General features: G+C 37.0%; 1 protein-coding gene across 1 annotated transcript in view; it reads right to left on the bottom strand.

Moving 5' to 3' along the window:
• Positions 1 to 8,888: 8,888 nt before the first annotated feature.
• Positions 8,889 to 26,164, bottom strand: part of LOC148048078 (uncharacterized) — a 131,907-nt gene continuing 114,631 nt past the window's right edge. Inside the window, exons 39-44 of the mRNA XM_087708231.1 lie at positions 24,881 to 25,090; positions 20,990 to 21,133; positions 16,238 to 16,395; positions 13,435 to 13,511; positions 10,447 to 10,592; positions 8,889 to 9,371 (exon numbers count right to left, since the gene is read on the bottom strand). Of these exons, the coding sequence (XP_087564357.1) occupies positions 9,256 to 9,371; positions 10,447 to 10,592; positions 13,435 to 13,511; positions 16,238 to 16,395; positions 20,990 to 21,133; positions 24,881 to 25,090 (851 nt within the window). The 3' untranslated portion in view covers positions 8,889 to 9,255. The remainder of the gene's footprint in view (positions 9,372 to 10,446; positions 10,593 to 13,434; positions 13,512 to 16,237; positions 16,396 to 20,989; positions 21,134 to 24,880; positions 25,091 to 26,164) is intronic.

Below are 26,164 nucleotides of genomic sequence, written 5' to 3'. Positions count from 1 at the left end.
GCATGTGGTGGGGTTTTCTCACTTTTTTTCTTCATGAACTCCAAAAAAGAATTAGAATTAAGATTTCAATGTATTTGGATTCATTTTTATTCAGTAACTGGATATCACTAAACTCTCTGACCTATGTGGGAATGGCTGCCAAGAAAGAAAGGAATTCAAGAATTTAAAATGATACGTTACCAAATTCTAGTCATTCTTTGGACTATGATTTTTGTCACTGCAGTCCATTGCAAAAAAGTTTTACTATACAATAATGAACCAGGATTGATTGTGTTTAGGCATCCATGCTTGACCTGCTGAAATGACAGATTTTGGGCATTTCATTCTTCACTTCAGCACATCCAGTTCTTATAGATGAAAGGCTGAGTTGTCAAGATGCTCATCTCTGAGCTCTATATTGATCAAAGTAGGGAAAACCATGTAATCCTTGACAACTCTAAGATTTGAATGAAAAAAATATATTCTAAGACTGAGGAGCCAAGGTGGCGCAGTGGTTAAATGCAGCACTGCAGGCTACTGCTAGATCAGCAGTTCAGCGGTTCAAATCTCACCGGCTCAGGGTTGACTCAGCCTTCCATCCTTCCGAGGTGGGTAAAATGAGGACCCAGATTGTTGGGGGCAATATGCTGACTCTCTGTAAACCGCTTAGAGAGGGCTGAAAGCCCTATGAAGCGGTATATAAGTCTACTGCTATTGCTATTGCTATTGTCTAGTTCTATGTATGTGTATAATCATACATATTGTCCAGAAAAGCAAAACAGGGGATTAAAACTGTAGTTCCCCATCTCTATTATTTAATAAGAAAGTCACATGGGTCATGGAGTCATAAATATATTAATCTTGTAAAATAAATAATCTGCTACTCCAATTCATTGTGGGAGGGCAGTTTTACCATAATTTAGACTATGTAATAATAACAAGTCAATCCTGCTATAATTTAGCCACATTTGTAACTTTCCAGTTGCATCCAAAACATTGTTAACTATCTTCTTTAAGTACCATTTTCTGATATGATTTAGAGAGATTGACAGAAAATCAATTTTCTACATTCAACCAACCCAAATATTAATGTGCTTTCAGATAACACCGAAAACTGACATTTTGTACATGTAAATCAATTCCATGCGATAGTATTAGCAGGGAAACATGTGACTTTCTCACTTTAGAATATGCACATTAAGACCTTAGAGGCAGTGTGATGTAATAATTTCAGCATGAAGGTAAAATCTAAGAATCTACAGATCTAATGACAGTTCAGCCATGAAATCTACTGTGTAACCCTAGGTAAATTGTTCTGACTAGGTTACCACAAAGTGTTATGAGGATTTTTAATGGAAGCTACCCAGAGGTGTTTAGACTTGGGCAGCCTCTAAATCTTTAAATAAAACAAAATAAATGAAACAGGAGTGGTACACAATGAACACACTCTAAACTTCTTATAAGAAGGAGGAAAGTAAAGGCAATACTGTAAAACTTTAATGGATGCCAATTTAGCAGACTTGATAAATTTGTGTTTGGACTTCACATTAATTGTTACTATTACTTTTCCACAAAGTGGCTTAATCTACTCACATTTGCATGCTTTCAAACTGCTAGGTGAGCTTACCCCATTGCACAACTGTGGAGTCTTGAACCTGGGCTGTCAGCTTTCCAGCTGACAAGCTCAGCATCTCTAACTGCTGAACCATTGTGTCTCTTTTAAAAGGTCTTCATTTGGTACCAAATTGATGCTAATGTACCCAACACAACAAACAAGTGTAATGTTTCTCAAATCTTTCAAGGCAACTGACATATTCCAACATTATTTATGCCATTTCACATCATGTGTAATTATGTAATTGGTATTTTTACATAATTATATAATCTAATTAATTAAAACAATTAAGCAAATTATGCCATTTATGTCAATATATGCATTTGGATTTTAATGGACATCCAAATTTAATGGACATGCCTTCCCTCAATGTGGTCTGTTGATTCAAGGTCCAACTGTAAATAAATAAAGCAGTTACCATATTATGATTTAAAGATTTTTAAACTTAAAAACTGCTTTTATACACACCCATAATCACACTTACACATACACACACACACACACACAGTGTGTCTCTGTGTGTCAACTCTGAATCGAACCTGGCTTAAGCCATCTTGTGATGCTTCTCAGTTGCCATGCACTATGGGGGAAGGATGAGGGGGAAATAGATAGACCGTCTCTTAGACAAAATAAAGAGCTCTCCCATTCGGAACCAAGGTCATCCCAACAGGTGGCAGTAGGAGGAGGAACAGAAGTGATCGAGGGAGCCTGCCACTCGCTTTGATTGGACAATGTGACCTGTGACATCTGGGAAGGCAACTTTGCTCTTTAAATTACATGGTAAACACAGGAAACTTTTAGAGTTGGTTTTCACTGGCTGTACTGATATGATGTATCCAATAAACATGTTCTCTGAGGAACCTTCCTACATTGGAGTTCTTATTTCTTTGGATGCATTCCTTGGAATGCTGACGTATGTATGTATGTGTGTGTGTGTGTGTGTGTGTGTGCGTGTACACACACACACACAGCCATCCAAATTCAGCACAAAATTTATCTTATGAGAACAAAGGAAATCATCCCCAAGTTTGAATGTCATGAAACTGATATTCTACTGACATTTCAGACAGCTGAATTAGAGCGGAAGGGATTTTCAGTGAAAAGTAGGCAGGGAAGAGTGACTCTATACTGTTGGCCAAGATGTCTAGCAAGAACAGTGTTACCAAGTCAGTTGTAGAATTGGAAGGAACTCCAAACCTCATCTAACCCAATCTTCTCCAAGAAAATCAGTTACTGATGTTAGAAGATTCAGAGGCCATTTAACTCCAAAATGACTGAATGACTTACATCAAATAAGAATTTTTTAAAAACAGTAAAAACTACAAAGAAAATCCTGTGTGTTTGGACAAATTGACCTCTTCTAACAAAAGCCTCACCTATAGGACTCTGCAAGCACTCTATCCTAAGGCCTAGAAAAGGTAGCTGTCAAGCCTCTAGTAAACTTTCAAAGATGGAAAGCTCACAGTCCTCATTGATAGATTGCTTGTCATCAAGTCAGTATTAAATCTTAGTGCAACATAGTTTTTCTTCATCATAGTTTATCCCTAGTCTGGTCTTTATATCTTCTAAAGGTTCAGTGCTAGATCATTGTATAGATTTTATAGTCAGCTCACTTCTCAATCCCACTGTTCAGGTGGGAGGGAATGATCTAACATGTTCAGTGAAGCTACAGCTCCATATGTCTTAGGTATATACACATATGGCTATGTGTGTGTATGTTCCAACATAACTCTGGAATGCCTCAAGCAATTTCAACCAAACTTGATATACAGATATACTCTCTGGAGAAAAATACTGTGGGGGTAAGACACCCTAACATCCCTCAGAGTGTGTGTTCTGTTAAGATATAGCATGTTGTGCCGTAATGCTATACTGGCTTCTACTGTATGGTTCAGTGGAATTGCCATGGTAACGGCTTCACAGTACTCCAAAAGAAGGGTCCCTCTGATAAGGGGGAAAATCCAACATTAGAAATTATGTTTGGTCCGGACATTTTCCCCCTATAAATAAATAAATAAATATCCAGGCAACGCTGGGTTATCGGCTAGTTAACTATGAAATAAATTGGTTTTGATTTATCATATATCAATGTAGGCAAATGGGATTTATTTAAAATGCATGATGTAAACTGGAGTGGGTGGTGGATTGGGGATTTAGGCCTTTAAGGATGGGGATAGAAGACATTTTCCCCCAGGAATCTGTCCTTAAAACTCTGAATGAAAGATTATAAATTGGCTTAAACATGGTCATTTTTTATTATCACTGTCAAAATGTTACCATTTTACTTCTTAAATTCAATGGCAGGATTTCAGGATTTATGTATAAATCACACAAATGTGGGCCATCTGAAGGATACAATTTCCCAACAATAGGATTTCCTCGCTATTTTCAAATTTGAATTCCCATATCATAGGAATTTATTATGAGCTTACTCTTTCCCTGTAACATAGGAACCAATCATTAATTAAAACAAATAAAAATAACTGCATCATATCTAGTTTGCGTTGTTAACTGATATCCAATGTTATTGCTATTGTTCAATAGTTTGGTTGCCTCCAATTCTTTGTGAGTGGATGGAATTCACATTGTATGAAATCTTATAGAATATTTATTGTATTCATATATTATTAATACAGATTAAACAGATTTGTGTCTTAGTAGTTAAGTAGCTTTCTATCTGAGATGATATGCTTGGCCACAGAATTGTTGCCAACCCTATCTGGCTATAAAATAGGAACAAATGCTATAACAAAATCTCCAATTAAAATACTACAAAACAAAGTTTTAAGAATTTCTATTCCAAACTGTTTAAGTCTTAAAGTAATAGTAGCCTTGTGAAATATATTTGCTGCCCTCTAATGGCTTTTCTGTATAACAATATGCCACACACAAAAAGCATCTGCTGCCTATCATTACATTATGTTTTATCCAGTCAATATACTAAATATTGGCTGCTACAACAGTTTTTCTTTTTTCTAATATTTATGATGCTGTATCTTTATTAGAGGTTTGAGTTATTATATTAAGTATTATAAAGTGTTACTGACATAATTAGATAAAAGTTCGTATTACATTAAAAATCTATTGATGTGCATGGCTCCATTCCTTTAAATTACTGCAGTGCATCTAAAGAGATCTGTTATTTGAAAACATTGGGAACTACAGGATAGAATCATAAAATCATAGAATTGAAGGCATCATTAAAGGTTATCTAGTCCAATCTACTGGTTATTGCAGAGTTCACTAGAATATCTGTAATAGTTTACCATCCGGCCTGTTTCAAGACTTCCAATGCAAGGACTCAACACTTTCTGTGGCTATTTCACAACCTGACAGCTCTTCCTGATGTTTAGCCCTAATCTCCTTCTTTGTTATTTTAAACCTTGATTATAGTAGTCCTGACCTTTCACTCAACTAAGATTAAATCTTTTCATTCTTCTATGTAGCACCCTTCAGATATATGAAGAATTGTATTATATTTCCTCACAATTATCTGGTTGCCCAGATTTCTCTAACATGTATTATTATTAAGACAATCTCCTTGTTCTATAGTTGTGCCTATCATTTTTCTCAGCCAGAGTATATTGTGTTTGAGAACCTTGCTCAGTATAGACATCAATTCAATACTTTTCTAGTTTTCTTCTTCCCATTTTTTAAGATGGGGATTGGTTTCCTGAAGTTTTTTGGACCTCACTAGTCCTCCAAGAATCCTCAGAGATTATTGAGAGGGTACCTGCAGTTTCTTCCATATCCTGGGAGGTAATTTAGCATTTGGCTCTGGAGACATGAATTTGTTTTGACATACTAAATTCTCTGACCCTCTCTGTATTATCCTCAATAGCATTTAGACTTACATAGCAATTCACAGGGCTTTATAGCCCTCTCTAAGACGTTTATAGAGTAAGCATATTTTCCCCAACAATCTGGGTCCTCATTTTATTGACTTCGGAAAGATGGAAGGATGAGTCAACCTTGAAATGGTGGGATTCAAAATGCTGAACTGCTGACAGTCGGCAATCAGAAGAATTAGCCTGCAATATTTATTTATTTATTTATTATTTTTTATTAAAATTTATATGCCGCCCAATCCCGAAGGACTCCGGGCACCTTACAAAAGAAGAAAAAAGAGAAGAAAAAAAATAAGAAAAAGGCAGTTTAAAATCACAAAACGCACGCATTCTTTTTAGTTGGGGCCGGACCTCAACAATGAGGTCAACATATAATATTGCATTCCAGCAAATGCGCCATCATGGCTCATATCCTAATCTAAACTTCTTCCAGCAGAATAAACATTATCAAACACGATTAGATTGCTCTTCTGAGAAAATAATAATTTTTGGCGTTCATTTTCAGATCATTATTGCTCTGAATTTCTTCGGTGATTTAAAACTCAGTTCAAGGTATACTTTAGTGATGGTCTCAGTAGAGGCAACACTTAACTAACATTGTTGGAACTTAGAAGTTAAGCAGGTTAATACTAGGGAGAACAGACCCTAACATTATGGTAAGAATGTTACCTAGTAAGAATATTTTCACCAAAAATATATTTTGGCCTGCTGAAGCCATTAATCTGGCACGCACAGGACCACGAGGCTCCCACCCCACATTTCCACGCCCACCCTTTAGCCGAGCGCTGGACTTATCTTTGTGAGCCCCACAGGCTGGAACTGAAAGGTAAGGCCAACAATTTTGGCTAAAAATTCTAGAGGACAAAAATGGGCCATTTTCACCCATTTTTGGTCAAAAAATGGAGCATTTGTGCCCGTTTTTGGCCATGGAGACATTCTGGAGCTGAGGGGGGAGCCAAACAAATGGGCCATTTTCACCCATTTTAGCCAAAAAAATGGGCCGTTTTCACCCATTATTGGCTTGCAGAATGCTTCTGAAGGCAGGGGAGGTAAAAATTGGGGTACACAGATGCCCCAGGATGCCAAAAAACAGACCATTTTTGCTTGGTTTTTCTTTGCCTGCAGAGAGGTTCTGGAGGCGAAGGAGGTAAAAAATGGAGCACACAGAGGCCCTGATTTTCACCTGCCCCACCTCCAGAAGATAGATAGACAGATAGACAGACAGGTAGACAGACAGACAGACATATATAGAGAGAGAGGCAGAGACAGAGAGACAGACTTGTCGATTGTAAGCTCTTGGGGCTGAGAAGAATTGCTGCAAAACTGAGTTTCCTGAAGTGGATGACTGGACTCCTAAACTGAGAAAATGATGTAGTAAAAAGAAAAGTCAATCAAAATAGCAAAAAAAAGCATCCCCAGGAGCAAAATAAATTAAAATTTAATTTGTGTGCATTGTTTAACAGACTGTTAAAACACGACCATCTAGTCACAGATCTAGCCATGCCCACATAGTCACATGACCACCTAGCCACACCCAGCCAGCCAGTCCGCCCCCCCCCCCCCCAACATTCTGAGGGCCCTGAATTGGCCCCGTTTAAAAGATTTGAGGATCCCTGGCCTAAACGTACAGTTACCTTGATGGAAGTAAGCAATTACTTAAACAAAAATAAAAGTTAAGAAAAAATAATACAGCTGGGTTCTGAAGATGATAGAAACTTGGAGATTTTTTCTCCTGCAGAAAAATTCAGAGATGTCTGAGTAGCATTACCTTTGATTATTGGAGTAGGAAGAGCAGCTAATTTGTACTTTGTCCTTCACAATAGGAAAATAGCATTGTGTCATTATTTTGAATAAATAACTATTGTATTTGACAAATCTAAATAGTTAAATGTATAAAACTCTTATTCTAGTAATCAGGCCAAATGGTGTCCTTAATGGAGGCCAAATTAAGGAAAGGAACTGGTCAGTTTCCAAGCTTTCATTCTTTTTCTTCACAAGCACCACCACCTCACAGAAACCACCATTAATCTAACACAGGGGTTGTCACCTTTTTATACCTACCGCACACTTTTGTATCTCTGTTAGTAGTAAAATTTTCTAACCGGCCACCAGTTCCACAGTAATGGTGATTTTATGAAAACCTAATGAAAATGTTTTTAAATAATGCTATGAATTTTTTTTTAAAGTCAATGAAATTTAAAAAAAGGAAAGTGCTTTGATATCAGACAAAACCCCTACCGCCCACCAAGAAAGCTGGAACGCCCACTAGTGGGCAGTAGGGACCAGGTTGACTACCACTGATCTAACATGGGGTAGAGACTGTTAGACATATGTTCATAATAGCTAATTTAGCTAGTCAAATTGCACAACTAATCAGGGCCATGTATTAACAGGCAGCATGAGAAAGCAGGACAAAGGTCACCCACAATCTTCCCAACTGCTCCTTGTTTGCTACAAGTCAGCTGGGCTGTCTTGAAATAGTGCTAAACCTATATTCAAAAGCAGCCCAGCTAACCCATCATAAGCAAAGAGTGGGAGTACAGAGTAAAGCAGGAGACAACTTCTTCATGTTCCTGTCAAATCCTTCTCTGAGAGATGCATGCAGAAAGTAAAGGTGGATTAGTTTTGCTAGTTCAGGTTTACAAATCAATGATTGCATGATGAAAGTAAGTTAGTACCAGAGGTGGTATTCAACCAGTTTGGACCGGTTCGCCCAAACCAGTAATGGAAATTACCCGCCCTGCTCACTAGCCCCAGCTTTATGCTGTCCTATTTAGGCATGTATTCAAGCTGCTTGCATGTGTGCAAGCCAGGCGTGCAATCAAAGTGCATGTGCAAGAAGGCTGAGTGTATGCATAGACGTGCATGCACTCACATTTACGAACTGGTGGGGAAAGTAAGTAACACCACCCCTGGTTAGCACCACCATTCTTTGATGATATGATAAATCATTGATCAAAGGATTGTTAAACATTAATTAGCATCAACTTGGAGTAACAAATGTCAGCAACAGGCCAAGGAGTCCTATTTTGATTTTAAGACTGGAAGCTCCCAGAAATAACCAAAGGACAGGCTGTGGAGAACACATATGATACAATGAACTCCCCAAATAATACAGTTGGAGTGGTCTCCACACCAGGACACCTAACATTATGTAAACTGGAATGGAGTGGGTAAAAGGATACATCTTTCTCCTAAGAGAGAAATTAGGATCCATGGTTAGTTGGTCAAACAACTGTGGAAACTGCAGCTGAATGACAGTGTTTCATGAAGCATTGCCAGATCCACGAAGATGACAGTTGTAGTATTCTTTCCTGAATCCTCCAATACAAAAGTATAAGACTATGGGAAATATGCCAGCAGAAACAATGGAATACAAAGAGGGTTTTTTTTCTTACAAGTTTATTTATTAATTTAATAAGCAGAAAATAGAATTGGGAGTTGTTCTAAAGACTATAAAATTGTTCAAAAATTATATTTAAAAGATTGCTGCTGAAAAGTTGAACAGTTTTATAAATTCTGGTAGCCAGTAAATTCATCTAAGATGATGTTGTTATTTGCCAAAGTTTATTAAAACAGATTAATAGTTGTTTAATCTTTAACATTTTTTCTTCTATTTCTGTGACAAAACTTTATCCATCTGTTCATAAATATTTAATAATATGACAATAAAAACTCAATAATTAAGCCTACCAACTATCCACATTAGATTTTGTCCTTTTTTTAAAAGATGAAAATATATTTCCACAAGTTTCTGCTCTTGACATCTCACTAAAGCAGTACAGGATTCTCTTCATCTGTAATGTATGAATTTCAGGCTCCATATTTAAATGTTAAAAACACAGTCACAATCAATACAATAATGGTTGCTATAATGGATGTGACCAATGACATCCACCATTTATCTGGAGCATCTACTGGTATAGAAGCTGGAACAACAAGCGAGAAAATGGAATAAATCATAGCACATTATAGAATAAATTCAGTAATAATTTTATTTAATTGCATCACCACTTATTAGGAGTTAAGCCTACAGAAATCTTTACTATCATGCTCTCCTGTGAGATATCTAGTTGTCTCCTACTTGGGTACCATTAAATTTATATCATTAATTTTGATGGTTGTGTTCCCATGTCATATATATTGATTTTTAAAACTGAGAGGACAAAATTCACAAATCCTATAATCAACCTGTGGAATGTGTTGCCATAATGTGGTATTGGCCTGTGGTTTAGTCATTGAAACCAATTTGTAAAAATAAGAATATACTGATAAAGAAAATAATTAATTAATGGAAATAAGAACTTAAGAATAATTTTGCTGGTTTAGGCCAAGATCTCAGTTCAGCACTTGTTTTCAAAGTTCTCCAGGGTGCTTACAAGCATAGAGACATATCTCCCATCCGAAATTGATATCTTGCAACTAGCTTTTCAAAGTCACATTAACAGCACCTAGAATTACACATATTGCTCCAAATGCAGACATACTGTAGAGTTCTGTACATTTATAGCCAATATTGCTATTCTTATTTTTAAAACCCCTCCTAATGATTTAAGGTATGAAAAATTCCATTTTCCAAATACTGATTTAACATTTTCATTGTGTTATCTGTGAAAAAGGCAATTTTCCTGTTTAGTTACAGATAGTCTGGACCCCAGTGAATGTATGTGTGAATTTAGGAATTTTTGCTGCAATTTGCATCATTTACTAAAACAAAAATTCATTTGCCAATTGCTTGACCATTTAGCTAGCTTAAAAGGATGCTTCTGTAGTAGCTCTTTGCAATCATGTTTGCTTTTACCTTCCCAAGTAATATCTTCTGCACACTTGGCCAGCATGTATGGACACGTTAAGCATGGTCCCAATAGAGATCTTTGAGAAACTTACTTATTTCCCCTGAGAAAATTGCCCAAGTATTGCTACTTTTTATTGATGTTGTTCAAGAATCTTGAATGTATTAATGAAGATTAAAAATATGTACTTAGGAATAAGGAAGTAATTCACCTAAAGGGGCTTTGCAGATCCATGAAGCATTATAGGAACAAGGAACTGTCACCAAATGACCTTCTTTAGGCAGCATCTGAAGGCACAGCTCCTCAGTGTCTGTTAGAAGCCTGAAACACAAAATGACAAAATGAATTTTTATCAGTCTTACATGATTTTACATATAAAATGAACTCTGCATAGTCAAACATAATACTAGAATTTAACATTTAGCACTGGAAGATTTTTCAAATATCCCTCTCCCTTTAGTCCTATGAGGTTTGATCTGACAAACAAAAAAGACCAAAACACCTCCTCATCAGCAATCTGTATCTAGATAAGCATAAATTAACTTCAAGATTAGCATTCAACCAACCATTAAGAAGTAAACAATATCCCAATCAAAGAACAGCCAAACAAGCTAACTGTAAACAGCCCAACCAAAGAACCTCTAAGATCACACTCACTAACATGGACAGACAAGCGAGTAGAATATAAACTGACAATAAACCCCACTCCTTACTAGCACTGTTATGTTATCTAGTTTGGGTAATGAAACGTCTGCAAGAAAACAACTAAGCTCAGACGTCCAGGCTCTTCATCTTAATATGGAACTTCCTTAATAAAACCCCAAACAAACAAACAAACCATTTGAGGGGACCTATCAATAGGTTCTTTTGTTTGGTGTTTTATTAAGGACGTTCCATATTAAGATGAAGAGTTTGGACTCTGAACCTTTTGTATACATGATGGAAGGAACAAAGTTCTTTTTTATAAGAAGTAGAACAATGGGGAGAGTCTAACTAGTTTTAGTTAAGCATAAACCAATTCCCTTTTGAGAGAAGGTGAAGAAGATGCTAGGTGTGCAGTTGTAAGAGAGCTCTATAAGAAACAGATCATTGACTTTTTTCACATTAAATCCAGCCTGTGATGGCTCTTGTGAATTATCTGTGGTACGACCCAGACACAGTGGTGGATTTCAAAATTTGTAACTACCAGTTCTGTGGGCATGGCTTATTTTGTGGGCATGGCTTGGCAGTCATGTGACTGGGTGGGAGTGGCTTGGTGGCCATGTGACTGGGTGGGAGTCGCTTGGCAGTTATGTGACTGGGTGAGCGTGGTCAATTTAGCTGTCCATTTTATCAATTTAGCTGTCCATTTTATCAATTTAGCAGTCCATTAAACAATCCACAGCTGCCCCCTTTTTTATTCTTTTTAATACTACATAAAATTTTTGCCTAGGTTTTTTTTTAGTAGGGGGAAGAGTTGGCAATGCCTGAGGATTTCTGGGAATTTCTCCTCTGTGTTAGAGGCACTAAAATAACCAAAATGATACAAGGTCTCCTGCTGGAGCAGAGGATTGGACTAGATGACCTCTGAGGTACCTTCCAGCTCTGCATTGCTGTGCTGTTTCAAAGCATCCTCTGAAGCTGGATCTAATGCCAGGTTTGTGGTCCTTCCTTCTTCTCCTTTTTCCTTTTTCTCTCTCTGCCTCCCTCCCTCCATCCATCCATCCATCCATCCACCCATCCATCTATTCCCTTCCCTTTTTCTCCCTTCCCTCCCTCCCTCCCTTCCTGTGAAGAACCCCAGGTGGTCTTTGGTAGGAGGAAGAAAAGCCAGACATTTTGAAACTGAGAACATGCCCATTAATCATCTGGCATTCTTAGAGCTCCATTATTGATTAGCTTAGCCTGAGCCTAAGGATAGCAGCTAGCAGAGGTCTTCAAATTTTGCAACTTTAAGACTTATGGACTTCAACTCCCAGAATTCTCCAGCCATCAGAACTGAATTCTGGGACTTGAAGACCACAAGTCTTAAAGTTCCCAAGTTTGAAGACCTCTCTGCTCCATGCACTTGGGGATCCCCAAACGGTGAGGATATATTTATCTTTTGAAGCTCCCCCCCTTTAGCTCCCAGGGGGCTACAGGGAGGCTTGCTTGCCCCCTCCCACCCTATTATAGGCATAGGAGGCCTGCCTGAAGTCTGCTGGGAGTGAAAATGAGTGGGGAAGACCCCTGCCCCCTCCCATGCCCTATTTTGGGCCTAGCAGGCATGCTTGAAACCTGTTGGGAGCCAAAATGGGGCTCGTGGGGATCCTGGAAGAGTTGGGGGGAGGGAAGGTTGCGAACCATGTGGGGACGGTGGAAGGATGGGCGCAGCAAGCTCGGTGGGGGGGGGGGCTAGTGAGATTTACCTGTAGGCAGGAGGAGGAAGAGCAAGCTCAGTTGGGGTGAAGAGCAGCCACCACATGGCAGCTTAGGTAGGGAAGGCACCTGGAAGGTGAGGACTGACTGGGAGGGGCAGGTGGGCGGGGCATTTGCACTTAAAACAGTCTATGCAGGCGCACAACAATAAAAAGGGGGGAATTACATTTTTTGAATGAAAATTGTTCTGTGCATATGCAGATCAGAAAACCAAGATGGCGCCGTGGAGGATAGAACCAGTACGGTCACGTCTCCGCCGCAGTTACTACCTATTTGTCCGAACCGAATAGGTAGGAACCCACCTTTGCCCAAAAAGGAGAATGTGACTGCTTTGTCTTGGTCATGCTTAATTTCTCAGCTGCCTTTGATACTTTGGACCATGGTGTTCTAAAGGTTGGAGGGAAGAGTGGGGAGAATAGAGGAGATAGTTGCAGTCAGACTGGGGAGAAAAATCTAGCTATCTATTGTGGAATTTTACAAAGTTTTATGTAAAACCTCCTGTAAAACATGTACCTAAAGTCACTACAGAAGCATGTCAACTTATATCACAGAGCTATGTATGATCAGTATCTTGACAATACTCCTCCAAGTCACTGCAGGCTATTAGGGACTGGATTGGGGACAAAAATGCTTTGATTTAACCTTAGCAAGTCAGATTGGCCTTTTCTTATTCAAGAGAATCCTAAGAGTAATTAACATACCCTAATTTCTGTACATGAGAATAATTAAATGAAAACACGCAGCCCATATGAAGAAAATTGGTTAGATTTACCTTTCTGTTATCTTTTTTTCCATTGTTGACAGCATTCCTTTTGGGAAGAAAGCTGGGCCAACTGCATGAAGCCAAATTTTTTCAGTGATTATTTCAGCAAGCCAATTCTGCAGTTAATGAACAGAGTCAATAGAAAAAAGTCATGATGTCTAGAAGCCTCCAGCAGTCCAGCAAGCCATAAAAGAGAAATTTCAGCCACAGACATTTTTCAGCCAATAAATTGTATATGGCGTAAATAAGTACTTTCCAATCAGTTAAAATGGCACTGAATAACTATTTCTGGACCAAGAGCTCATTCAATCTTGTATAGCATCACCAAAATTTACTATATGAAATATATTAATTACAATTGCTTAATTAGTCACACCAATACTCTCAGTATATTAGTACAATACAGCATGTTACTAATTAGTGGGATGTGGCAGCTATATGTAGAGATACTAGCTTGCACTGAATAGCATGAACACGTTTGAGATAAAAAATGGTTGGATGTACATCATACTAAGCAAAATGACAGTATCATCCTCTTCAGTGGTGAGGTTCCAAATCTTTTCCTACTGGTACAATGAAAGAGCGCTTTACAGATGCACACATCACTCAAAGACCGCCCTTGGTGTCAGCGCTGGTGAGCTGAGCTGTTGTTTAGCTCAGCTGAAGTACGGCAAGCCACTCTGCTGCACACATCAGATGAGTTAAAAAGCAAAGGAATATAGGACAGGGAATGGTGGGGTGGGAGGGTAGGGCCAGCCAGAGGGGTTATTTGCCAGTTCTCCAAACTACTTAAAATTTCCGCTACAGGTTCGCTAAGACCCGGTCTTAACTGGCTGGAATACCACCTCTGATCCTCTTATCATTAGCAGAAAGGTTAGCAAGCTAGTTTATTTCTTTTCTACTTTATCAAAAACGTTTGTATATGAAAACCTAAATTAGTTAAAGCTATAAGAGAAATGGTGGCCAATACCTATGGGTCTGCTGACTGTGGCAACATATAATAGATTGTAATACGGAATATTTGAAGAGTATATGGTATACACTATGAATTAACAAATTAAATGAAAGAAAAAACAGATACCGCATGTTTCTGAAAATAAGAGAGTACAGATATATTTGAGTGAATGTGGCTTGGTCTTGTGGAGGAGAGTGGAATACATGTTCATGGAAAATATAACTTTAACTACAAATGAAAAACTGTTTGCCAGAAAGTATGAATCAATATCATCTATGTTACTATAGATGCAAAAGAATGTAAGAATTCATAGGTTGCTATTAATTGTATGTGATGCTATAGTGCCTAGAGTTCCTGAAGGGGATAAATTTACAGCAAAACGGTGCAATATTCTGAATGTGGTATAGGGCATTATCTCCTACATGACATGAATAATTCTGTAATAATAGGATAGGACAGTAACTGTGGGGCACTCGGAGATACAAGAATGAGTGGACATAAAGATTGTTTGGTGAGTAACTGATTAGAAATTATTTTGAAGACATGATTTAAGCAAGTTTGTTCATACACATAAATGGAAAAGGAAAATGTAAATTTAAAAGCAAAATTGTTCATGAAGAAAGACTGAGAAAATTAATGAAGAAAACAAAGATTCTGAATACGTGATGCATCATTTTTTGATAGTGTCAAGAATGAATAAAATGGGTATGGGACAAAAGAAATAAAGTGAAAAATAGAATAGCCTCGGGAAGAGAAAGCACAAGTCTAGTAAGAAAAACTAATCAAGGATAGATTAACCTCCTAAGAGAATGAAAGGAAAATGTCCGTAAGGAATAATGACGAAGAGGCAGCTTGGAATTAAATGAACTTTGATATTTTATCACAGTTAATCAAGAATTAAGCTATGTAGTAATATGCAAGAGGTTTAAAGTTCCATAAGTTCCCTTTCACAAAGCATCTTTGAGACAATATGATGAAGGGGGAAAAATACTTGCACAGCATTTCATTTATTTTCTGCCAAATATCTCCACTAGGTGGCTCCAGAAATTCCAGATCTGCGTTCGAAAGTTAGACATTACCCCTGATTACAATTAATTTGTATTCCCCAATTATTACTGGAAAATAAAGAAGAACCCTTTCCCAAACTCTGCTAAAAGCAAAAAGCAAAAAAAAAGCAACAACAGTTGCAACTCAAGTGTTTGCATGTCAAATCACTAAAGCAAACCAAGGAAAAAGGAAAGAAGAAATAAACAGATGGACATTATCTCTGGTAAAGAAAGTAAAGTTTCCCTTCCCTAAGGGTTCTTTACAGTTATTTGCAATATATCTGATGATAATAAGAGTTTGGTAACTTAAAAGGGAAGGATGTGTGTTGGGCAGTTTGAAAGTTAATTCCAATTAATGCAGAAGCAGTGCGAAATTAAAATATAAACAGCTGTATAAAAACAGAATGTTTCCCAAATAAGTATGAATGGGTGCACTGTACAGCACTCTAGTTTTTATTATTATTATTTTCTTCACATAATATAGATTGTGGAAACAAGTGTTATTTAATTATTTCAATTTATTTGTTTATTATTCAAATTTATGTAGTCACACATATTACTGGGAGACAAAGAGTTAAAACAAATAGAAAAAAACAGCAAAAAGAATTTTAAATAATTTTAAAACAAGAAAAGAACAATGTACATGCATCCAAAAACCACCATAAAATACATAAAACTCATAAGGTATTCCCATTCATCAAAACAATATATTTTACTTATATTGCATACAGTAAAGCATTAGAAATAAGTTTAAAAAGTATTAAAAACAAATGTTAAAAACAGGATAATTATTATTCCCTTTTTAAAAAAAATCTTTGTGACATATGCCTAAATCATTTACCTTTTCTTGAATGGTAGTCACACTTATCAGTTCGGCTCCTTTAAATTGGCTGCACATGTATTCTGCATCATTTTTATTGATCACCCCAAATGTAGGAATATAATAACAGTGTTTATTGAAGTATATCCAGGAATGGTAACAAAACTGGCTTTTCAGTTCTTAAAAAAGAAAAAAAAACCAATACATACCTGATATCTATTTAAAATAAAGCATTAAATTAACATATTATTGAAGTATCAATGAAAGGAACTTACTGTATATGATTATCTGCATCTGTCACATTTTTTAAATATAATTTCTTGATTAAAATATGATATTGTATAATACTAAACCAACTTATTTGTCTGAATTTAATTTAAGCGTTGGTATCCTCTCCCCCAGAAATATTGTATGCTTCCAAGTATGCAACTGAGTATGTAACTGAAAATTTGTGGGATAAATTCTGATTTTTCACAGAACATTTTTCTTTCTAAAACAAGTGAAATCCAAAAAACACCATCACCACCAAAAGAATGAAAACATCTACCCCATTTACTTTTATGATATCCTTGTCACTTGCCATGGTCACAATGTTTTTTGGGAGATGAAAACAACTTCTTAAAATGAAAGTGGGGGATCCTGGTTGCAAACAATACTGGACAAGATATATAACAAGGCCATATTTTCTAAAATATGTTGGTGAGTTGTATTGCAAAATTAAATGACTAGGGGAAAATAATATGATGTTCTCTCTTTTTTTGATACTGGGGCAGAGGTGGTATTGTGCCGGTTTGTGCGCAAAGCTCCACCCACCCACCCAGATGCACACTCCCGCTACCGAAACGGTAATGAAGATAAGAGGACACCATTACTGTACTGGGGTCTGTTGACACAGAAACATGGCAGGCCACACTATCCTTAGGTATCAGAACAAGTTACTTCCCTATAATTGGATTTTTTTGTTGTTGTTGTCTCTGAAGTGTTCACATATGGACTGCATTTGAATCTCCATATTTGTGGGATCTTTGTTCTCAGATTCTTTTTTTCACAGTGCCAATAGGAAAAATTATCACACTAAGAATAATGCTAAAAGATGTGGTTGTTGCTCACTAAATTAGTTGAGGCATGGGTATCTTCAATCTCACAGTGAGACTGTGAGCATCACTGAGTAGGATGGTGTGCCTATGTTAGGCTACTTGTTCTTAAAATACTGCTATGCTTATGTGAATACCCATAAATTCTAAATGAATGCAGCCAATGATGGACAAAATCCTAAAGGGGTTAAAAGAAACTTAGGATTTTGAATGAGAAAGTGCAGATTCCAGATAAATCTTGTGAAGGGCTCACATATGTGGAATATGTAAAAGTACCATATTGTGAGAATTTGCATTTGATGCTAAAAATGGAGAATGAGTTGCTTATTTTGATCAAAGACCATTAAAAATGTATGAGTATTGGTATGATTTCTGCTAAGGTTGCCGTTTTTACAACAAATTTAAGCAATACAACCCTGGTCTAATAGCTCAGCAGAAAGCACTTTCATTAGTAGCAAAGGCTGGTTCCAGAAACACAAGAGACATTATTCCATCTGTAATGTAAAAATCATGAGTGTACTTTAGCTGATGATGAGGTAACTGCAAAACTCAAAAAGTATTGAGGAGAAATAATATAAAGCAGGTTTTTAATGCTGATGAGACGGTGTTATTCTGAAAGAATATAGCTATTGAAGAGAAGAAGGCTCCAAGATTTAAGATGGCACGAGATTGCGTTTATTGCTAGTTTGCAGCAATGTAATATGTCACACAAGCCAAAGCATGGCTTAATATTTTGCACAACAATGCTTAAAACCATACACAGCCATGTTCAAAGATGTTAAACAAAAGAAGCAGTGGCTTCCCATCACGTTCCTGAAAGTGACCATTTCTACATCAATACGGTCTTTAACTGTCTTTTGCTGTTTTAACCTAACCAATAATGAGAATTATATTGAAACAAAACTAGCCAAGCTTAAGACTCTAGCATGTCACATCTCCCAAGATATGGAAGAAAAGAACTGATCCTTGCTCACATCTTGGTACCTGACTTGAGATCCTGAGAAAGGAAAATCGTCCAAATGTTTCTGTTTATATTATTTGCCTTTGTATTAATATCCTCCATCTTTCAGTGTGTTAGATTTGTTTTCCTAAAATATTGTACTTCCATACCAAATAGACAGCAAACCTATTGGCAAGAATATATACAGTACAAAAACTTTTAATGCTGTGAGTGGGTAATGAGTGAGCCCCATTTTGTAGCATACTCTGTTTAAATCTATGCCAGAGGAAGGAATGTGTGAGAGTAGACCAAAGCCACTGTACCTAAAAGTGGCAAACATGTAAGCAGGGTGGGAAAAAGCCAGAAAAATCTCCCTCAGGGAAAGAAGCAGTGGTGGGATTCAGCCAGTTCGCACCATTTCGAGAGAACTGGTTGTTAACTTTCTGAGCTGTTTGGTGAACTGGTTGTTGGAAGAAATCATTAGGACGGAGAACCGGTTGTTAAATTATTTGAATCCCACCACTGGAAAGGAGCCAACTTGTTAAAAAGGGAACAAAAGCACAAAAGTTGGGTCTGAGCACATGGCAAGCCCCTCTCCAAGTCTCACCAACAAAGGAGTTGGGCCTGCATGGGAACCCCCTTCCCACTAATTCTGAGGGATAAAAATATGTCCTGAAGCCAGCCCAACCCTCAGACCTGGCAGTTTCTGTCCCTCTGGCTAGTGTCTAGGAGCCTAGTAGTATGCCTAAGTATGAATGTGTTTGTGTGCGTGTGTAAGAGTAAAAATATAGTTTGCTGTTATTTGAAATTCATTGGGTCTCTTTGTATTTTAAAGAATTGTTTGTGCCTCAATATTTGGTTGATTTGATATTGAGTGTGGCAATTTTCCAGGCCAGTGAGTGTGTGAGTGACCATAATTTGAACCTGAGAACACACTTGTGTAACAGTATTAGCAGGAATACCAGCAGACAAAGATGAACCTTTCATAAATCAATTCAGTTCATTAAATTTAAAAAAAATTAAGGATGACATTCACTAAAGGCAGTGGGCAAAGATGGCTGTTACATATAATATTAAGGATGATAGTGCCACAACTTGCCATTTGGAGTGTTAAAGGAATGCCAAAACTCAAGTAACCCGATGCTGCAGGGGATTCAATCTGGAAAGAATTTACCTAATAGCATAAGTAGTTCTCATGCATAGTTTCTGATAAATAAGGAGTATCCCTTTTACTTTGGCCGTGAGGAAAGGAGGGATCAAATCCTGCAAGCAGTGAACTGAAGCCCAAATGTACATCAGCACTTGATGGGCAGAAAGAAGAATAGGGCAGTTAGGAGAGTAAACCATGATATAATAAGGATGCACTGAAGAAATCACTTGATACAAGATGTGCTTAGAAACCTTGCCTTTAAAAGATGCATCTGAAGAAAGGCAAGATAAATAATAGAGGATGTAGCTGTCCTGTGACTAAATAATTGGAATAGGCCACAGGCCTCACTATCATTGGAGAAATCTTGTACACAAAGCCTGAACCATGCCTAACCATAATGTTTGCTCCTATGATCTAGATAGCTTGCTCAGGAAGAATTCTTCTCATAGTTGACCTGGTGTTCAAAATGAAGTACCGGTAAAAGAAGCAACTCGTGTGACAATAAAGTTTGGTAAGCAATAGTGCAATTAAGAGTCAGAAATCAATCAGAAACTACATTATTTTGGAGAGAAAGATAAAACCACAAGTTTTATTTTTAAAAAGTTATTTTAAAAAAAAGTATAGGTAGCTTTGACAAGCTCAAGTGGTGAAATACCAATGGAACAATTTACTATTAAATGAAGGCTGATGATAGGGAATTATAATTGTATACAGACTGGTTGGATACCCGTGCTTCGCTACGGAACTGAAACCGCAGTAGGTAGGATTCTTCACCATCACGCTCCATTCTCCAGTTGCTGTAAAAGGCAGCAGCAAACACGGTCTTTTTGAGAGGAACCTTGGTGTTTGGGTTGCACTGAGGTATATTGATGTAATAGCAATCTTCTCCATGGCAGAACATCAGAGGGTGCTGGAGAACGTCATAGGTATCGTGCGTCTCACTGATTCGTAACAACCTATTGTCTCTGCTGTGGAGAATGATATCTCTCTTTTCAAAATCCTGGCCAACAATGAGAACAGCCACTTCTGTAGTCGTGAGGGCATTGAAACGACCTTGGTGCTCTCCCGAATGACCACTTGGAAGTCCTTGTGGCCCTTAGGAACAGAATCAACAGCAGCCTTAAGTTCCAGAATATACTTCTTGTGTTCACGCAGCAACTTCTGCAATTGGCTAACCAGTTGTGGATTAACCCCTGGGGATTCCACAACAGAGGTCCCTTTCATTGTCATCATCACCAACGAAGTATATCTGGAAAAATGAAGCCTGCTACTGAGGCCTCACCATGATAGTAAAGCTGTTTCCTGCTGTGAAAGTAAATCTGAAACTGAATCTCCTCTACTCTGCTTGTGTTTTGCATTTGGAACAGATTTCTTTTCAGGTTGGGAGAGGGAGTAGAACTCCTTAGCATCAGAGTGTGTTAATAAGAATATAAAAAATATTAATGCTCTGATGGTCATTTTCAAAAATGCTTTCTTCATGAGCACTTAGAAGCCAAGAGGAACATACGTGGCAAATATGAAGTTTATATATAGAGATTACAAAATCATAATATAGAAAAGGGACCATTTACCAAAATAATAGTACTCACTAAATTTACAGAGATACATGTACTTTTTTTCTGCACATGTCAATTCTTCAGCACATTCTCCTGTTAATCTGTTGCATGGTCTATCTGCTGGGCATTCAGGACATTTTTTCTGACAATGGTATCCATAATATCCTTCACTACAGGCTGAAAACACACAAAAACACAAACTAATATTAATAGATAAGTCTAGATCTCTATGGATTTTTCTTTTCAAAAAGGTGACTGCTCTACTAATTTTCAATATAATTAAGGCATGCAGTGCTCTATGGTTCATATACCATATTTTTCAGAGTATAAGACAAACCTTTTTCCCTCAAAAAAGAGACTGAAAATCTGGGTGCATCTTATACACTGAATACAGCAATTTTTGCCTCCTGAAACCCCGCCCCCTTCACCAAAATGGCCGTGCATGGCTTGTAGGAGGCTTTCAGAGAGCCCATTTTTTGCTCAATTTTGCCCCCCCCCCTGCCCCCAGGAGCACTCTATAAGCTTCCTAATGCCCCTTTTTTTTGACAAAAAACAGACTGTTTTTTGCTCGTTTTTTCCCTCCTGGAACACTCTACAAGCCTCCTAAAGGCTATTCATGCCCCTTTTTAAAAAAATGGGCCCGTTTTTGTGAAAAACAGGCCTTTTTGGGGAGGTTTGCAGAGTACAAAACCTTTTTTAAAAAATTTGCCTCTTCAAAACCTTGGTGGGTCTTATACTTCGGTGGGTCTTATACACCGAAAAATATGGTACCTTTGACTGAAATTGAAAGGAGCCTCTAATAATATTAGAAATACTAATTCACTTTGCTCCTGCTGCTACAAATACTTGTAATTTAAGGACAATTCAAGCTTCCTCCCAAAGCTTAGAATTGATCAAATGCTGCCAGAATATATGTGGTTCCAGGCAAAGCTGCTTTTTTATAAAGTTTGGTGTGAGTTCAAATAATTCTGTCAATTGTTTTGACAAATCCATTATTAAAATTCCTAAAACTTCCAAAATAGACACTTTATAATAATGAAACCCTCATTTCATAATATTGTAACATATTTTGCACAATATATTTTATTAATAAAACTGTGTGCTTGTTTAATCATAGTTAATAGCAATAGCAACAGCACTTAGGCTTATATACCGCTTCACAGTGCTTTTATTGTGCTTTTACTGTAAATTCTATGTGGTTTACAAAGTTAGCATATTGCCCCCAACAATCTGGGTCCTCATTTTACCAACTTTGGAAGGATGAAAGGCTAAGTCAACCTTGAGCCAGTGAAAATCAATCCACCGAACTTCTGGCAGTTGGCAGTCAGCAGAAGTAGCCTGCAGTACTGCATTCTAACCACTTCACCACTATGGCTCCTAATCATATATTACTGTACCTTTTTATATAGAACTAGTTTAAAATGTCATTATCTGACCTCCTCTACATATAAAATAACATGTTTAATTTCATATGGTTATCTTTAATCAATATCACGCTTTATTAGAGCATACATTATACTGGTAGTATTTACTGTAAATGGAGAAATAAATTAACAGAGACCTACTTTTTCCCTGCTATAATTGCTATAATTGCTGTTTGTTTAGATACTGCTTGGAGCACATGTATGTATAGTATTCCTATATTCCTATTGTAGATTAAAAAAACACTATTTGATACAAACCACTGTTGACTGCACTTGTTCCTGGACTGATACAAGTGATAGACCTGTGAGCACACTGACCTTTATACCTTTATGGGAGACATGATTACTATTTCTTCTAATGTAAACCTTACCATCTTGATTAAACTTCTCTGAATACATCACTATTTGTAACATTCAGTTAAACTATTATGCTCAAAATTTTACTTTACTACTAAGCTGGCTTGAAGCAGAATAAAAAGGAAATATTGCTTTTTGTGATCAAGACATTAACACACCTGTTAATACTATATAAGACTGTATTAGCATTTTTAGCAGTGGCAATACTGCTAGATTGTACTAAGATCCATTAATATCCTTAAATCATATGTGCGTGAGACATCAGTTTTACATCACTACTTGTGCCTTTTATTTTTTAAAAAGCTTAAATGCATATTTTTGTAGAACTTCCATCAAATTACTTCATCAAGGTTTTAGCCTTTTAGTCTTTTGAATCTTGATTGTTTTATTAATTTATTTGTTGATTTATTTGTACAATTTATATCTCAATTCCACATACTGGGCAGCTTATAGAATTAAAAGCCCAAAAATAAATATAAAAATAACTAACCTTTAAAATCATAAAAAATATTCCGAAAGAGAGTGTAATCAATCTTACTAACAGTACGGGTCTTCTGCAAACTACACACCACTACTACCAAATCTTCAAACCAAATGGCAGAGTCAAGTCTTCCCAGAAAGCCAGTAAATTAGTCAGGCTGATTTCAAAACAATATTCTAGACAGCAGGTGTTACTGCATTAAAGCCTCTCATCTGCTTTGCTTTTGTCAGATGACATTACTTAGTGCCTTAGGACTGACAACTTGTCTTTTTTGTCAGACCTGATGGGCTTATTAGATGTGACTGGAGGGAAGTGGTCTCTCAAATAAGTTTGTCCCCCTGCCATGTAAGCCTTTATATGTCAAATTAGTTGACTTCCAGGAGCACTTTAAGCTTTTTTTCATTCACTTCATCTCAGTTCATTAGTCTTCTAGAGTGGACAAGCTTAAAATGTCCCACCTCCTTCAGTGAGGGGCAGCACCAGAGGGCACACCAATGGTTACTAGCAAGTACTCACCTGTGACAGGTGAGTAACAGAAAACTCTCCCATTGTCACTGTTTTGACCTGGGACTCACTCATGGTTGTCATGATGGCCATGAACTCCTGACTACCTCAGATCGCATCCCAGAGAAGGCAGATTAAAGAGTTCCAGAACCATAAGCCTGAGAAACTCCACTGACAATAATGGAATCAAGGAGTTTAGACAGGTAGCAGCAGGTAGATGGTACACTAGCAACAATCCCAACTGATCTCTAGAACCTAACTTAACTAACAGAGTGTCATACCTAGAAATATGTGGAACAGCATTCCTGAAAGCCATTAGAGACCTTTGGACACACTTCAACCCCTGCCCTGGAGTTGCAGATGAAGTAATATCTGTAATCCATCTGGGCATGTTTCTGAGTGGCAGACCCACCAGATTTCAAGTTTCGAGCACATGCCCAGTCAATCTTCTCTCTGATTTGATTACAGATGAGGGCAGCCTTATTGCAGGTTGATCTAGCATTAAACAACAATAACCAGAAACCAGGGCTTTTCTATCATGCTGGCTATTCTTCCAAAATATGTAATAAGAAACTTCTTCTATATCCCATATCATTTATAACCCACTAAGAATAACAAGGCTCAAGGCATAACTGGGCAACATTTAAGACTTCCTTCATGATTTCTACAGAAACAGTAATTACAATATTTTTTCAAACCAGCTTAGTAAGCACATATCAGTATAATATAATTTATATTCAGAATGAGACCATCTCCAAAAGGTCAAAATTCTAAAATGGCCAAATATTTTCAACTATCAACCATTATGGCAGTCACAGACTCCAGTGGCTGCTGAACTTGAGATTTTTATTTTTTTTTGTAGACGTGGAGAGGTTTAATCACTGTTCCTATGTTCTTGCTTCTTTAATAAACTTTTTTTTCAGGACATCATAGACAGATGGTAGAACTGATCACCCATTTTGAAGATCTCTTTTGAGATCAGTCTCTTTTGAATATGACATAAATTTTATCTCTTCTCGATTTATATATATTGTAGCTTTATTTTGTCCCTCTTAAAGATACATTGATAACAGCTTATATAGGTCTGATTAGATTATATTTCTTGATCATACTACAATATATATACCATAATATATATTACATTAACTGAACATTTACCAGTTTTTATGTATGCAGTAGCCTGTTTTGATTTAGTTGAAATCAGTTCTTTACCACTGACTGGTTGGTATTTCTTTTTCCAATAAGTAATTCCGGTGCATTCTTTTTCTAAAAGACAGGCTGACTTTGCATATTCCTTATTTTTATAGGTTCTTTTACTCAATGGAAAGATAAGTATTTTTTTAGAATATTCCCAAAACATGTTGGCATCTAAAATATTTTTTTAAAAAACATAATTCAATTGATTTCTTTGCTTTTCTTAGAACAATGTTTCTCTTTCATAGTGCTTCTATGAAAATACATATTACTTCCTAGATATATAAACTATCAATATAAAATTGCACATTTTATTTATTCATTTATGTATTCAATTTCCATAGACACCCAACTCAATCAAGTAACTCTTGAGATGCTTACAATTCTAGAATTGTAAAACAATTAAAAACATTAAAACAGTAAAAACATCCATACAAAAAATAAACAGAAACAGCAACTATGTGATTAATCAGTTAACAGCAAAACCAAATAATGGGGCTCTTAATACATTCTGATTTCAGGCCCAGATACATAGCTAAGTTTTTAAAGCCTTACAAAAAGCCAACAGGGTTGGGGTCATTTTAATCTCCAAGGAAGAAATATTCCATTAAGCATAGGTTAGAGCAGAGAAGGCTTTCCTGAATTGTCCCTTTCCAGTCTAATGCTGATACTGCAGTAGCCAATACTCACGTTACACTGAGCAACACATATAAAATGGAAAGGAGTACTTTGAATAAACTTACTGAAAGTACTCCTATGTACTGCAATGTAGCAAGTCACTTCTAGAATTATTCATATTGTTGTCTACACATTGAGACAATCAAATAAGCAGTAGATTTAATGCTAACTGAAAAAGCATTCTTCCCATGTTGTTCATGATAAACTAGGTAATCTAGGCAAATCCAATCTGTAGGCGCAGGAAAATGAACGTTCAGAAAGGAACACCACTAGGAGAAGAGATCATTTCTGCCACTACTATCCTATTGGACATGGCAGTAGGATAAAAATATTACAATGGTAGAGTATAAACTGCAACACACACAATGCTGTTATTGGTTGTGCATCATGTGGGTCTACTACCAGTGTTCTGCAGCACTTCTGAGATGATGGCTGCGGGTGAGAATAAGTATACAATACACTGAGGAAGGAACAGCACCCCAATGTTCAGAGCTTTCAAAAAGATTCTATAAGTAAGTTGAGAATTTGTTTGTTCATTTGAGCAGTAGGATTAAAGGGAGAAAGTAAATT

The sequence above is a fragment of the Thamnophis sirtalis genome, unplaced genomic scaffold (assembly GCF_051295495.1).
Source record: "Thamnophis sirtalis isolate CommonGarterSnake01/CBP01778 unplaced genomic scaffold, rThaSir2_p1.2 scaffold_3, whole genome shotgun sequence".
NCBI classification, from domain to species: Eukaryota; Metazoa; Chordata; class Lepidosauria; order Squamata; family Natricidae; genus Thamnophis; species Thamnophis sirtalis.
The sequence above is the reverse complement of the archived record's forward strand: the minus strand, read 5'-3'. Positions and strand labels throughout refer to the sequence as shown.